Consider the following 17,735-nt stretch of genomic DNA (forward strand, 5'->3'; position numbering starts at 1 on the left):
AAATACCTACTCAAAAATGTCTTACAGCTCTTGGACCATATTTTTATATGTTAAGTACGATTATGGAGACCTGTTAATAATCTGAAAATGTATTTATAATTTACATTTTTAGGTATATTTTGAAAAAGAAGCCACATCTCGATAAAAGGTGACTTATCAAAAAAAGACTAAGAGGCAAGAAAGTTTCAAAAACACTGTGTTTAACTAATGGTACCAAAAATAGTTTAATTGGAACGTGCACAAACATTTGGGGGGTTTAAAGGAACAAAACTCCCATTAAATTTTTATGTAAATATATTAAAAAAGAAGCCGTATCTCGATAAAAACTCACTTATCGAAAAAATACCAGGAGGCAAAAAAGTTTTAAAAACGTTGTGTTTAACTAATGGTACCACAATAATGAAATAGTTGGAACGTACACAAAAGTTTGGGGGGGTTTAAAGGATCAAAACCCCCATAAAATTATTATGGGGTGGACAAATCTCACTATAATTTTGTTTTAATATGATCCTGCCATACGAATGATACATGTCCATTTTCAATAAAAAATCTTTAATAGTTTTCGATGTATTGAAAAAAATCAATTTTCATTTTGTAACTTCAAAGGGCTGTAACTTTTTTTAGGAGCACATTTGTACTAAGATACGTTAGGTTCAATCGAACTATTTTTGACTCCAAAATGTGTGGTATAATTTATGACCAATCTTTTCGGGACACCCTGTATATTGGCGTGTTTCCGCCATGTATTGTTCCTTTTGGGTCTTTGTCGACGAAAAATCCATTCGATCAAATGTTCGTCGACGAATTGCACATATGATGAATTGTGCATTCGACCAACTGTTTGTCGACCAAATGTTGTCGACTAATTTTCCGTCGACGAAGTGTTCTCGACCAACTTTCCGACACCGATTGATTGGACACCTTGAAGAATATTCGCGTGTTAAATATAAAATAAATATACAGTGTGGTTAACAAGTTGAAAGTCGTATTTCAATTTTTTTTTTCTACTTCAAGCTCTCACAATTCACATAACTTCAGAAATCAAATTCAAAATTTTACCAGAAAAATCAGTTTGCCGAAAATTCAAATTTTACCAATAAATTTAGTTTTTCATTCTCATTTCAAATGCAAAATACATTTTAAAAAAAATTCATGCACAGGGTGTTTTTTTTGGGTCGGAACAGTTTTCCAATATTTTTTAATCCGGACCTGGATTTTTTCAATTGTAAATAAATTAATTGATTGTACACCATAAAAAATATTTGCGTGCCAAATATAAAATAAATCTATAGTGTACACCCAGTATATTTGTTATTAATGAAGTAAGACCAATTAAGTGTGCTATTTTTAAAACCGCCTAAGTGTCCTCTTTCTACAGTTAACGTATGTTACTTTCCCAATGAAACACCCTGTATAAGAAAAAAACGCATTTTACAAAAGTAAGGAAAGTAAAATTATAAATACTGCAGAAAATGAAATTATAATCTATTTGTTAAAACAAGACAAGCTGCTGTTGCATTTGGAATTACAAATATTTCCAGCAGCTTTACATTTGTATTTATTTTACCAAAACCTGACGGGAACTTCTTACTTTACCCGTAGGATTACGGGTAATCGTAGGATTACCCGTTTACCTAACTTTACCCGTAACATATATACTCCAGGCTGTGGGTGAAAAATAGGTCGATTTCAGGATATTATTCAGGAATTTTTGAAACCTATCAGGTGTTGTAAAGGACGATGCCAGGAATAACTTCTACTGAAATGTGACCAAAAATATTGTGAGCTTTTTTTTTATTGCGATTTTCATTTGTTAAATTTGCAATTTTTAAAGATTTTTAATTTTGTAGCTTAGGATATTGATTCTAGAGAAAAACTTTTTAATAGAAAGTTGTAGTAAATTAAAAAACCTACAATTTGAGCTATGGTAAGTTTAATTTCATTTATTGGTTATTGCAAAAGAGCCTGCGAAATGTCCAAAATGGCCGTTTTTTACAATTGCGTTATTTATTGTACTAATCATTTTTTTTTATTTTTTAAAGCTTTAAAATGAAGATCTTTCAATTCCAAACATAAAAAAATTGTAAGGCCGGATTAACGAATTTGTTGCTTAGATATTATAAATTGTTTATCCCAAGAGGTCAAATGTCGAAAGCTATAACTTTTTGAAAAAAAAAATCGTAGAGAGTTGGTGAAACATCCAATCTCCTTCTAAAGAGTTATATTTTCATATTCTGATGTAAATAAATGCGTAAAACATTTTTAAACCTCTAATTTTTGGGTTTGAAAATAAGGGGACAAATTTCGTTATAAACATTTAGAGCTGAAGCGGCCCTGTACATCCTATAAGTTTTTAACTTACAGATTATTGTTGCTGAAGACAAATTGAAGATTTATAAAAAAAAATTAAAAATTTCTACGACCAACTGAAGCCGAGCTAAATGTTGGGTTTGAAAATAAGGGGGCTAATTTCGTTATAAACATTTAGAGCTGAAGCGGCCTTGTACATCCTATGAGTTTTTAACTTACAGATTTTTGTTGCTGAAGACGAAACGAAGATTTATAAAAAAATAAAAATTTTCTACAACCAACTGAAGCCGAGATAATTGTTTCTTTTTTCTTAAATCGTAGTGCCTTTATTTATAACAATTAAAAAATTATTTTACAGTCATTGACTAAAGAAAGACTTATATTATCTTAAAATAAAAATTATTATAAAATATAGTTACATTTAATTATTAAAAATTATTTTTAAAATCGGTGCTTTTGCGAGCGGCCGAATTTTGCAAATCGCCCAGTTCGCTTCAAATCCGCGCGCTCGGAAAATTTGTACGTAACTTGTATTAAATTTTGACCGAAAACAATTTAATAATATTACTATTATAATATACAGTCTATTTACCACTGTATTTGTTTTTCTTGATAAACTTTTATATGTGAAATCTCATTTCTGAAGAAATAATATTACAAAAATGATACATTATATGAAATATACAGGGTGAGTCACCACTAACGGGACGGAATATTACAGCGAAACGGTAAAAGATTTGAAAAAAATTTAAATTGAATAGTTTGTAAGTTGATAAAAGCTACATTTTAAAATTATTTTGAAATATACAGGGTGTCCCAATAAATGGCGGCGTATCAAAGATATATTTTTTCTTATGGAACACCCTGTATTTTATTTCATTTTTTAATTGTCCGCAAAAAATAAGGTAGAGTTTCATAAGGCTTCCCTATACCTATGTATAGAGTGTTCTGAGTTATGTTGACTTTTCTTAAAATGTAAAGTTTTAAAGAAGGCTTATTCTCAAGTTATTTAAAAAATTATAAAAACATTACTTTTACATCTAAATAGCTGGATATTAGTTGAATGTATTCCATGATTAATTATTACACATTTGTCTACAGGGTGTTCAAAATTTATAGTTTCATTAGTGGGGTATTCATTGTGTCATATGAGGCGTATTTTAAAAGGAACACCATGTATATTAATAAATAATTATACTTAACAAATTTACCTCTTTCGAATGGTATATGGATGACCTATACCTAGGTCTCATAGTTTTTGCGTAATTTACAATAGGCCGTTCCAACATGCTGTCAAAATTAAATCAATATGGCTGCTGGAAGTAAAACATAAATGTTATTCTATAGGTTCTTAATGTGTTTTAGATGGTTTTAGATCATTTTTGTTGTGTTTCTTTGTAATTTTGTGTTGTACAAAGATTAATTTAACATTTTCTCTGGAAGTACTAATTTAGAAAGATAATATGCTTCATTGGTGTTGTGTTTTGAAGTGTGAAATGCAAAGTAATCCTGATAAAGTCAAGATAAAGTTCACTTTTAAACTGAACTAAATACGGTATCAGCTGAGAGGCAACAATGGTTAAATGCAATACAATGTAAGGTTTTACTAGCGAAATGAAAATTCTCCTGTCCTGTCTGCTGTAATCATTTTATATCTGGTAAGTTACAATTACAACGATTTTTGAAGATGTTAACATTTTAATCTTATAGGAAAACCAGCCGACTTAATCGATAATAACAATCCAGATTGGGTTCCTTCAATAAATATGGGCTATAAACACAATGAAATAAGTTCCCCAAAATCTAAAATGAAGTGGTATCAAAGGAGAATTAAAAGAAAAAATATTCATATTGAAATTATTTATAAGGCACTGGACTGTCTTAAATTCTACAAATACTAGGTGGGTAAATGATTTTAGACATTTTTCATTAATGGTTGTAGGTTACTGTTACTTCAGTAGATTTGTTTACACGGGTAGAGTAATGATGCAAGTACTTGATAGAGTAGAGTAACTCTACCTGTAAAAATGCTCAGCACAGTAGAATAGCTAGTAGAGTGTATAGTAGGAGTTAAATTAGAGTGACTAGCAACATATGGCAAAGTAACTACTCTATGGCCACCACCACTGCCAAAATGTCTACTCGGCTGCGCACTCTACCCATGGAACACGCTCAATTATGGCAGAGTAGAGTAGGTAGGGGAGTACATGGGGCCGCTGTCATTCTGGCTGGAATTGTGTTTTGTGTAAATAGTGAAAATGAAGTTCACCGAAGATGAAACTTTAAAACTTGTAGAGCTATAATACTGCGAATACCAGTGTTTATGGAATTTAGGTAGTGTATACTACAGAAATAAAAGTATGAAGCAAGCTGCGGAGGATGAAATCGTCGAAAGAATGGCAAAGGGGGCTTTGGAGTAAACGAGCTCAAGCAAAAAATTAAGAATTTAAGGTGCACTTATAATCAAGAGTGTTTAAAAATACAAAAATCGGTTTCACTATACTAGCATCAGTACTATCCTTGTACTCTCCTCATGTGAATGGTATCAAGCCATTTTTGGTAGAGTACTACTGCTATTCTACTCTCCTCAAAACTCTACCCATGTAAACAAGTCTGTAGAAACAGTGGAAAATGAGGTAGCTAGTAGAGTAGTAGTAGAGTAAAATATACTGGTTTAGCAAATTACAATGTTTTAAGGTGATACAGTAGCGATCAACAGGTAGCCAAAACGCGTTCCAAGATTGCCGCTGTAATTTTGAATATTTTTTCGAGATATTTGGCACATGTATTCGTAATATAATAAAGAATGGCGGTACAGAGCCCAATTTGAACAATATATTAATATGTGGAAATTACTCTGTAATTATACAATATTTAAAAAACGAGCCTATACCGCCATTAAGAAGAACAAAAAAATACACTTTCTTCAAATAAACTTTTTATCCGATGCCTAGATTTTGTGTCATTTTGGAACTACTAATGAAATAAAAAATTTTAGTATTACGAATACGTGTGCCAAATATCTCGAAAAAATATTCAAAATTACAGCCGCAATCTTGGAACACGTTTTCGCTACCTGTTGATCGATACTGTTTCCTCTTAAGATAGTTTTAATAGTTATTTATGATATAAGTATTAAAAGTACAATTTTAAGACACGCATGTGAAAGTTAACTTGAAAAAATAATTTTATTAATGTTTTGACTTCCACATCAGATGTCATTGTCAAAATACAAAATATTCATTATTATTAGGTTTGTTCTAGCAAACAGTCAAACTAGTCAAAAACCGTCAGCAAACAGTTGGTCAGTGAGAGAACATAATACAGTCACCAGTGCTATCCCCTCTACTCACGCTGGTCCACTATTTGCTGATGGTTTCAAACTGTTTGAAACTGATGCTAGAACAAACCTATTATTATTATGCATATCATTATCTGTAACTAATATTTCTTCTGATTGTTAATTGTAAAGGATAGAAAAATTACCATTTTAATTTTTTTTTTAGAATCAGCTGAGAGAAGTGGTGTACAAAAAAACTAGGAAGGGAATGGAATATGTGGCTACGAAAGGCAAAAGAAATGAATACAAAGCAAATGTGACACATTTTTTTAAAAATATGTAGGAATATCAGTAAACTACATTAAAAATGTATGAAAAGATTTTGTGCAATAAAAATGTTTATATTTATCAAGGATGTATTATTTGGTATGGCCACATATCGTCAGTGATGTAATAATACATCCTAACTGTTTTTTCATGAGTTTTGTAAGAGAGACTAAAAACTTGTCTTAGGGTCACCTCCTGTTTTCATATGATATTTTTTGACTTGTTTTGTAGTAAATTAAACTATCTATGAACTACAAAACAAGTCAAAACTTACATATGACCACAGGAGGTGACCTTAAAACATGTTTTTCCATCTCTCCTACAAAACTCATGAAAAAACAGATAGGAGGTATTGTCACATCAGCAAGGATATACAGTGATGAGCGCCATAATAACCGGCAAAATAGTGCAAAAGATGGGCAACATATTTAATTGTGAGATAAAAAGAAATGAAACTAGTCGAGCTGGGAAATTTAGCGAAATTAACCTTTAAATTTACGTTATATTGATTGTTTCCCACCTTTACACATATCAGAGGAGTATGTCAACTAAAATTGTCACTGTGACAGTGGTAGTTTCCAAACTCATCTGATACGTCTGAAGGTGGGACACAATCAATATAATCTAAATGTATAAGTTAATATCGCTAAATTTCCCAGCTCGACTATTTTCATGTCTTTTTATCTCACTACTTAATACATCTTTTGTGCTATTTTGCGGGTTATTAGAGCGCTCATCACTGTATTTCTGGTATATCCAGGGAATGTCTAAAAATATATTTTGAATGTCCAAAGAACATTCGTGGACATTCATGGAATGTTCTAATAAGACATTCAGGTAATGTTTAAAATGCTGACACAGGATTTTCCTGGGATGTTCAGGGAACGTGTTTTTGGGGATATTCCAGGAATTTTTCAATGTCTGTGTACCTTCTATGGGCATATTATGGAATATTTTGGTGTTATTAGCGCCGCACTCCACTTGCGATTTGTAATCAGGAAGATTGAACACATTGTTTCAAATACAAGTCAATCCATTTGTGACTAAATAATCATGGATTGACTTCTATTTGAAAGAATGTGTTCAATCTTCACGACTACAAATCGCAAGTGGAGTCCGGCGCTCAGGGCTACTTCCTCTTCGATTATGTATTATACTACAGAAATCAGGAACTTTCCTTCTAAATATATGTATGCATCTTGGCCATCAAACAAATTCTTCCAAACATTTTTTTAAGAGGTTACATAGGTCTTGTGGGTAAAAAAGTGACTTTTTAAAAAAATTATATCTCGAAAACTAAAATTTTTTATTATTTATAATTGGAACATGTAAAAGTATAGTACTTAAGGTAGTCTCAAAAAAAGTTTCATCCAAAAATATTCATTTTTGTAGATAAGTTTTTTTGCGGTGGGCAGCATAACTAAGTCCAGTCTCATCTGAAATCAAAAAGTTTCTTGTAGTTTATACCTCTGGCTAGTAAATGAACGAAGGAATTAAAAAAATGAAATTTGAAGATTTTACATAAGTTTAAACATATTTTCGACCCCAATTTTTCTCATTTTTAAAGTAGTTCTTTTTTATAAAACAAAAATGACCTCATCTAATAAAAAATCCTTCGTTCATTCACTAGCCAGTGGTATAAACTACAAGAATCTATGATTTCAGATGAGACTGGACTTGTTATGCTGCTCACCGCAAAAAAGGGCTGTTGTCGAAAAATTGCAGTCAACTCTACAAAAATTAATATTTTTGGCTGAAATTTTTTTGAGAGTACTATACTTTTACATGTTCCAATTATAAATAAAAATAATTTTTAGTTTCCAAGATATAATTTTTTTAAAAAGTCACTTTTTTACCCGCAAGACCTATGTAACCCCTTAATAATTGCCTTTCCATGCTGTAGCAAACTTAACAAATTGTTGATTTCAAATTGTAACAGTTAAGTTTTGCAAAGTATGCTGCCCTCTTGTATCTTCTGCGTTAGGTATCTTCATCTAAAAACTTTCTGCGATATATTCGTTTTGTTGCTAAAATTATTTCCTGATCCATGGGTTGAATAAGCGATGTTGTATTTTTTGGCAAAAACATACAACTAAAGTTGCCATGTTTTGATCATAGAATATTTTCAGAGGGATGAGCAGGAGCGTTGTCTAATCAAAAAACATTTCACCTCTTCCGGCAGATTCTCAGTTTCTTCTCTTGAAATTTTTTCACTGCAGGTACAGTCGGAAAAAGATTGACGTGACCGTTCATGGGTATTCTTTCATTTTTCCGACTGTACAAATTCTTTAAAAGGTCAATTTTTTAAGATATCTGGGGTGAACCACTATGATGAAATTATTTATTTTTATAGCTCCACAATTATATACAAATCCTACCTCAAAATATTTGTAAGAATTTAAATTCTTGAATGCCTTCATTTGTTGACCTGTGTAAAAACTATTACTAAGCTCTAAATACAAAAAAAACTAGGTATGTCCATGTAAGTAACTATGTCCAAGTTGTTACCCTTGAAAAACTTTTTCTACTAGGTTAACTCATACTCCTTGAGGGAAAATGGATCCATATACCAACAGCTTTTGAAAATATTTACTTATGTTTATTTATTCACTGCTTACAACTAAATACAGTCGTTAAAGTACTTCTACAGCTAGAAGCTATACGAAGTCAACAGCAAAATGTTCGGAAAATACAACTATAAAAAACTATTATACAACGATTAAACTATTATATAAAAACAATTATATAAACCACTATTTTATAACAACAATAACTATTTTATAAAAAAACTATTTAACGTAAAAAACTCAAAAAATTCAATGCGGTACAAATATAAGAATTTCAATGTTTGCCCTCCAGCTTTCAATTTAGTGTCATAAACGTCAAAGTCTTGAAATTGCCTATTATTTAAATTCTTACTCTGTAAATCGATTTTAAAACAAAAGATGAAGTTAATTAATGTCATTGTATGACATTGTCATTTTATGACAATACGGTCTGGTAATTATCTTATAATTAATGCATTCCATGATTGATTATTACACATTTATTTACAGGGTGTTCAAAATTTACAGTTTCACTATTAGATTATTCAATGTAGCATAATATGATGGGTATTTTATTAGAACACCATGTATATTAATCAAAGATTGTACTAAACACAGGTTTCTGGGTTAGGAAGTGCAGCATTTACAATATTTTTAATATAACCTTATTTAAAAAAATTCATCTTGGTCAATCCTGGTGACCTGGGTGGCCAAATATATGGACCGAATCAATCTATCCATTTAATTGAGGTTGTTCTTAACATCACGTCAAAAATAAGCAGGAGCTCCGTCCACTTGGAGCCACATGTTTGTTCGCACGCTAAGTGGAAGGTTTTAAGAAGGATTCAAAAAACTTGTTTTAAGAAATTTAAAAAAGTTGCTCCATTCAGATTCTCGTCAAAAAAATATGGGTCGATAACGTACTGGCTCAGAATACTGCCCCAAACATTAACACTTCATCGGTGTTGGCGATCAACATTAAAATGTTTGTTTACTGTATCATAATAAAATGAAAGCTATGTCTATTAACTAGACGATTATTATTAAAAGTAGGTAGATTCGTCTGTACATAATACATTCTTAAAAAAAATCAGGATCTTCTCCAAATTCTAAAGTCTATAAACGAAAAGTTAAGCGTTCCTGTTCTGTCTAATGCTGGTGTAGTTGAGTTTTATACGGATGATAGTGGGTTTTCTTATGTATTCTACATACACTTGTTTGACTGATCTCCAATTGACTCGAAATTTTTTTTCACGTAGGTACTAGTATTTGGGTTTTCCGTAACAGAAAGCAGGACATCAAGTTCGTTGACGTCATCAAAAATAAATGGTTTATTTTTATTTAACTTTTCCTACCTATGCAAAATTACCAGCAGCACGGAATCTATCGAGAAATTTTTCAAAAACGTCCTTTTTTGGGTGTCCTCTATCAGGATACTTTTAAGCGTAAACTTAAGAAGCTAAGAGAAAATTTTAAAAATATTCCCCATTGCAAAGTAGGATGTCTACTCTTTCATAGGTAATGTGATTATTCATTTTTAGGAACAATTAAATTTGAATGTAATTGGCTCTTCCAAAGCCATTTTTAAGTAAAAAAAAATTGAATATCATACACGGATGTTTATAGTTTTGATAATTACCAGACCGTACTGTCATAAACTGACAATGTCATACAATGACATTAATCTTTTTTTTTTTAAATCGATTTACAGATTAAGAATTTAAATAATTGTAAATTACGCAAAAACTATGACACCTAGGTATAGGACATTCATATACCATTCGAAAGAGGTAAATTTGGTTAGTATAATTATTTATTAATATACATGGTGTTCCATTTAAAACAAGCATCATATGACACATTGAATACTCCTATAATGAAACTGTAAATTTTGAACACTCTGTAGACAAATGTATAATAATTAATCATGGAATACATTCAACCAATATCCAACTATTTAGATGTAAAAGTAATGTTTTTATAATTTCTTAAATAACTTGAGAATAAGCCTTCTTTAAAACTTTACATTTTAAGAAAAGTCAATATAACTCAGAACACTCTGTACATAGGTATAGGGAAGCCTTATGAAACTATACCTTATTTTTTGCGGACAATTAAAAATGCAATAAAATACAGGGTGTTCCATAAGAAAAAATATAACTTTGATTCGCCGCCATTTATTGGGGCACCCTGTATATTTCAAAATAATTTTAAAATGTAGCTTTTATCAACTTACAAACTATTCAATTTAAATTTTTTTCAAATCTTTTACCGTTTAGCTGTAATCGTCCGTCCCGTTAGTGGTGACTCACCCTGTATAACTATATTTTTAATTTTTTCATTGTTTTATAAATATAATAATAATAATGGTACTTCTTATTATACAATATAAAAAATTTTCTTCTTGTAGTGACTATCCGTTTTGGATGTTGGCGACCATCATGGCAATTTGTACTTGCTCACTAAATCGGTACTGCTGCTCTAAAAAGATTTGTAGTTGATGTGTTGAACGACGTACGTAAATTTTCTAGCAAGGTAATTCTTCGCCTTCCTGGTTCTCAGTTTCCAAATGGGGTTTGCCAAATTGCCATGATGGTCGAGAACATCCAAAACGGATAGTCACTACCAGAAGAAAAAGTTTTATATTGTCTAATAAGAAGTAACATTACTATTATTATATTTATATAACAATGAAAAAATTAAAAATATAGTTAGTATTTCATATATATGTATCATTTTTGTAATATTATTTCTTCAGAAATGAGATTTCACATATAAAAGTTTATCAAGAAAAACAAGTACAGTGGTAAATAGACTGTATATTATAATGGTAATATTATTAAATTGTTTTCGGTCAAAATTTAATACAAGTTACGTAAAAATTTTCCGAGCGCGCGGATTTGAAGCGAGCCGGGCGATTTGCAAAATTCGGCCGCTCGCAAAAGCACCTATTTTAAAAATAATTTTTAATAATTATATGTAAATATATTTTATAATAATTTTTATTTTAAGATAATATAAGTCTTTCTTTAGTCAATGACTGTAAAATAATTTCTTAATTGTTTTAAATCAAGGCACTACGATTTAAGAAAAAAGAAACAATTATCTCGGCTTCAGTTAGTTGTAGAAAATTTTTATTTTTTTATAAATCTTCGTTTTGTCATCAGCAACAATAATATGTAAGTTAAAAACTTATAGGATATACAGGGCCGCTTCAGCTCTAAATGTTTTTAACGAAATTTGCCCCCTTATTTTCAAACCCACATTTAGCTCGGCTTCAGTTGGTCGTAAAAATTTTTAATTTTTTTATAGATCTTCACTTCGTCTTCGGCAACAATAATCTGTAAGTTAAAAACTTATAGGATGTACAGGGCCGCTTCAGCTCTAAATGTTTATAACGAATTTGCCCCCTTATTGTCAAACCCAAAAATTAGAGGTTTAAAAATGTTTTACGCATTTATATATCTCTTTAGAAGTAGATTGGATGTTTCACCAACCCTCTACGATTTTTTTTCAAAAAGTTATAGCCTTCGACATTTGACCTCTTGGGAAAAACAATTTATAATATCTAAGCAAGAAATTCGTTAATCCGGCCTTACAATATTTTTTTATGTTTATAATTGAAAGATCTTCATTATAAAGCTTTAAAAAATAAAAAAAATATTTGTACACTAAATAATGCAATTGTAAAAAACGGCCACTTTGGACCTTTCGGGGGCTGTCTTGCAATAACCAATAAACGAAATTAAACTTACCGTAGCTCAAATTGTAGGTTTTTTAATTTACTACAACTTTCTATTAAAAAGTTTTTCTCTAGAATCAATATTCTAAGCTGCAAACTTAAAAATCTTTAAAAATTGCAAATTTAACAAATGAAAATCGCAATAACAAAAAAAGCTCACAATATTTTTAGTCACATTTTAGTATAAGTTATTCCTGGCATCGTCCTTTACAACACCTGATAGGTTTCAAAAATTCCTGAATTATATCACGTTTTTTTACCCACAGCCTGGGGTAATATACACCTACACATGTTTTGAGGTTTCACCCTTCTCATCAGGAGAATGGTGGAGTTCAAATGCAGTGTTCAAAAGGAATGCATTTTAAAAGTCGTCATTTTAACGCCTTTTCTCTACATAAACTGTTCAAACGGTGGTGTTTTGCATGAGTACATAAATGTTGTGTCGTAATTAAAGGTTATTCCCAACATCGCCCAATAGTTTCCAGTAAGCTTGGATGTTTTTCTCCAAAATGATATATTTTTTTTCTTCGAGATTTTGTGAGATTTAATGTATCATTGATGGACTTGTTGTGTAGTGCAGTGATTTTCCCGACAGCCAAACTGATTTTTTTGTAGTAATGTTAGGGATTCATGATCTGCGTACCTTATATCCTTTGTAGTATGTAGTTCTCTTTCAAAAATTTCATTTTGTTTACGGTTGAGAGTAGCCTGATGGGTTGATAAGATGTTACTTCATTGGACTTTTTTCCTATAAAATAAATGTCAATAAGATCATTAGGCTGGTAGACATTTCAATAAATTATGCCTGTAACTAATTCTAACAGTGGATTTTAATTTTCGTTACAGACAAATTTCTCAAGTAAATAAATAATATTAAAGCATATTATACGTTGCATAGCCAAACATATAATATAGTGTTACTAATAATTATTAATCTCAGAGGGTTTAGGGTTTTTTACAATAAAAATTACGATATTGAATTGAGCTGCGTATTTCGTGTTTACCATACAAAAGTCGATCGTTCACTAAATAAAAGCAAACGCTAATATATTCTATTTGTGTTCTATTCACATCTGCAAAACATTAAAATATGAACAAAATATTCGGATCACACAAAAATTAGGGCATTGGACCATGTAGGTATCGGGCTGTCGGAATACAATGTGTCGGTGGGTGACAATCCCCAAACTCCAACATCCCTTACATAGGCGCCACACAAGGAGCTAGTTTGTTACAATAGTTTAATTATTACTGATTTTATTGTATTGTAGGTGTTTTTTGGAGTTTAGTGTTAAAGACGGAGAATATTTAGGTAAAATAATTATTGAATTATATTTTGACTTCGTACCGGTCACTGTACAAAACTTCATGGAAATATGTGAAGGAAAAAAATTAACGTATAAGAATTGCTTGGTACACCGAATAGTTAGGGGTCAGTACATGGAATCGGGAGATATTACACTTTGTACAGGTCGAGGTGGTACTTCCATATATGGTAAAACATTTTCGGAGGAAAATCATCTTTTAAAACATTCTAAAGCAGGTAAATGATTTGAATAATATTTTTAATAATTCTTTCAGGCTTTTATTTGGTTAAATTATTTATGAAAGAAAGGCAATTTATGTTTTATTCCGATGAACTAAGAACCATTTCTTGTACCTTTTCCTTTATGAAGGAAAACGGGATGTGATTGAATATTGTAGAATCCCTTCCGTTTTCTATTTCGTCGTCTCTTTGCCTTGTAAATTGTAGAAGGCAGAGATTCAGAATGTTAACAAACAATGGTTCTAATTAAGGAAGGTTTCTAGATTTAAATTAGTATATACATATTATTTTTAAAAATAATATATTGTGTATTTGAGACCTTCCTACTTTATATTTTCTTATAAACTATTTAATTAAAGGACCCTTAAACATTCCTTATAGAAAAGTGGCCCCGGTCAGATTTAATGAAAGTTCAGTCAATGATAGTTTCAAGTGGAGAGATTAAAAAGGTCCATGGGACCTTGGTCTGAACTATTATTCTGAAGCTACACCCTTCTGAAGTTATTTTCAGGTGTTCAGTTTATTCAAGTACTCTAATTCACAGTCAAGGGAACGAAAATATTATTTATTATTGAAAGAACAGAGACTCATTTCCATTGTGCGTATTTGAGTTCTGCATATGCATCCGTTGTCAAAAATAGATGCATCGTATTTTAGTATTCAGAAAACCTCCAAAAAGTCCCCAGAAAACTGAAGAAGAGCGATAGAAAATATGCTGCTAGAGTGACATAAGAATTATGTTTTCACGAATGCTTCATATTTATCCAATACCAGTATAGCTTCAGAAAACTACTGAACAGTGGAGGATCTACGAGGGGGAAAGAGAAATCTTTCCCCAACGCGGTCCAAAATTAAAGAAAAACATAAATTAACGTACAAAATATTGAAGATGTCTTAAACACGATTTTTCCATAAACGATTCAAATTGACCTTAACTTCTTCTCCTTAGGTGCCTATCCGCTCCAAATGTTGGCGATTAGCATGGTTCCGAATGCTTGCTGTTATTAGAAATCGTCTGATTTTAAATGTATTGAACCACTTTCTCATGTTTTGAAGAAGGTTTTCTTCTTCTCCCTTGTCCTCTCTTTCCAAATATTTTGCCATAAAAAATGAGCTGCAATAAGCCATATTTATTTCTGTTCACTCCTCATAACATGGCCAAGATATTAATTTGCGCTCTTTGATTGTGTTAATAACCTCTCATTCATTGCCCATTCTACGTAGTACCTCAACATTAGTCAAACGATCAACTCATGAAATTCTTAAAATGCTTCTGTAACATCACATTTTGATGGTCTCGATTTTTCTTAAAGAACCTTTAGAAAGTGCCCAGATCTCTTCTCCGTATAATAGCATCGAAAATACATAGCATCTGATAATAGAGATTTTGGTACCAAGTTATAAGTCGCAACTTTTGAAAAGAGACTTCATCGTTACGAAAGCTGATGTTGCTTTTCCTACGCGTTGTTTTATTTCAGTAGAGATGTTCCATTCACCGTATATGTTGGTACAAAGGAATGGGTAGGTATCTAACCTATCAATTGGTTGTATGTTAACCAGAAGCCGAGTATTTAATATTTCTTTTACTGTCTACAATAGGTTTGTTCTATCAACATCAGTTTCAAATGGTTTGAAATTATTATCAGAAACATGCGCATTTGCTTGATGGCGTTCAAGCACACAAATTACTAGTTTCAAACTATTAGTCGAACGTTCTAACGAAAGTAAATTTTGATTTGGAAACTGACTTGAAACGGTCAAAAGAGATTTTGTTCAGATTTTTAGTATCTGACTTGCGCAGTGGAATTATTTGTTTGAGGTTTATAAATTTTAAATGAAAGTAATATGTTTTGACCATTAGCTACTTACCATTATTTACGTTTATATTCAGCAAAAATCTTGAAAATGTGGGCACGTATAAGAAAAATGTATTTCTAATCTAACCCCAAAATTTTAACAACAAACATGAACCAGTCACAGAACAGAAATTTTATTTGATATTTGACCCGATAAAAAAGCGTTCCAGTTTGTGGATTGAAGAGAACCGTACTCGCTTCGATACCAGCGCAACCCCACTATGTTCCACTTCTACTCCGAGGCAGCCAGGTGTGGGGCCACAGAAGTAGTATTTAACAAGAGAACCGTGGAAGGACAGTCAGTCTTACTTCAATCAAACTCTAGACTTCCAGGCTAACCAGTGTAGTGAAAAGGTAGGTCAATATGGGTGGTGGAATTCTGTAGTGAAGAGATGCTCCGCTCGTAATTGAACAGCGAATATTTGCACTTACACTGGAGTGAAGTGTAACGAGGTGCGAGTCTGTGTGTAATTGCTACTTGTATTACAATAATTGCATTTTCTTTTGATAGTAATAAATACAATTTTATTTTTCTTTTATATACGTCCGCCAAGGGAGTTTTCTCCGGAACGAGGCGAAGATAGAACGTTATTTTATTTTATTATTTTAAGTTTAAACTGTATACACATAAATACCCTCAATACATTTATTTTATTTTAATCTGTGTTTTACTGAGTCTGTTGTCCTGAAAGAACTACCCGTCACAAATAATCTGGTGTCAAACCATACAAAAATACATGCTAGAACAAACCTAATGTACCGGGTGTCCCAATAAGAATGGCTCTCGGCCATATCTCAGGAACCGTTTATACTACAGCTTTGGGAAAAAAATTTTTATAACAAAAGTTGCCTCGAGAAAAGCCTGGAAATTATTTTTATAATTATAAGTCCACCGCTAGAGGGCGCAATTGAATATCAAAAATTAAAAAATTGAAATTTTACAAAATTTGCCTAATGAAAGGGCACTGGAAATCCGATCATTGTATTCTTCATAAAATTCTGCGCATATTTGATTTCACAAGTTTAAGTCTACCTGTGCAAATAAGAGGTGAGGGTGAGTGGGAACCTTGTTATGAAAAAATCGCTGTACGTCCGGTTCTGCTTAATCGATTTTTGCAAACTTGGTCCTGTTAAAAACAGCTCTTTTTCGTCAATGTAAGAGTTATAATTTCGAAACTATCTATTAAGTAATATATGCCGGCTAGGAGGCGCTATTTATTTTTTTTTAGAAATCTAGTTTTCTTTGAAAAATATTAAATACAAGTATGTATTTTTTTCCTTTATTACAAAATAAGACCAAATTATCAACAGAATACCGAAAACCGCATGTCGATACCTTTTTTCTATCTCAAGATATACCTATTAAGAAAAGTGTAAATTTTAAACATAACTGTTGCTGTCATGTAAGTTAAAATATATAGAAGCAAGTAGTGTGCTATGGAAAAAACAAATGAACATTGTCCAGATGTCACCGTATATAATGAATCAAAACAACAATAAGTCAAATCACACTATAAAATATAACAAAAAAAAAGTGTGTGTAATTTGTACTCGCGTAAGAAATTACACTTCTATTATTATGATTTTAACGTAATAAATATATTTTAAACAGTTTAATTTTATGTTTATTTAAATATTACTCTAATTTTAATACGTACTTAAAATAATACCAATACTTAAAAATAGCGTTAATATGTTAATTTTTATGAATTGTTGCCTCCGCGCATTTGCTTTTCTCCCGATGAATCATAGAAAATGTAAAAAGTCAGATTTTCTACACAAATTTTTAATTTTTATTTAATTATATTTTAATACTAATTATCCTATTCCCAACTAAGATAAATACCTAACCGTTATTGTCACCGGTAAACTAAGTTAAGGAATAGTGTGCTATGGGAAAAATTAGAACGATTAGAAGTATTAACTTCAAAAAGTCATTATGTGTCAAATTATGTGTCAAATCAGTAAAATATAAAAATTTGTTCATTGATGGTTTGTTGCGGTTTGTTTATATTAAGTTTTATATAAAATTTATTCGGAGTGAAATTCAAGATGATTCTTACAAATGAAGAAGCATTTGACATGATAGCCACATTCTTTGAATGCATGAGAAATGCAACTGTTGCGG

The 17,735-nt window shown here is 31.2% G+C and overlaps 1 protein-coding gene and 1 long non-coding RNA gene across 3 annotated transcripts in view; both read left to right on the plus strand.

The window, feature by feature from the left end:
* Window positions 1–17,735, plus strand: part of LOC126879634 (uncharacterized) — a 162,134-nt gene that overhangs the window by 82,938 nt on the left and 61,461 nt on the right. For both annotated transcript variants that reach the window (XM_050642819.1, XM_050642820.1), the window contains one exon: window positions 13,477–13,748. In XM_050642819.1, the coding sequence (XP_050498776.1) occupies window positions 13,477–13,748 (272 nt within the window). The remainder of the gene's footprint in view (window positions 1–13,476; window positions 13,749–17,735) is intronic.
* On the plus strand, window positions 3,586–5,998 carry LOC126879635 (uncharacterized). Its single transcript, XR_007696166.1, has 3 exons — window positions 3,586–3,968; window positions 4,021–4,211; window positions 5,817–5,998. It is a non-coding gene; the product is annotated as an uncharacterized LOC126879635 (long non-coding RNA).

Source organism: Diabrotica virgifera, chromosome 2, assembly GCF_917563875.1.
Source record: "Diabrotica virgifera virgifera chromosome 2, PGI_DIABVI_V3a".
In the NCBI taxonomy this organism is placed as follows: Eukaryota; Metazoa; Arthropoda; class Insecta; order Coleoptera; family Chrysomelidae; genus Diabrotica; species Diabrotica virgifera.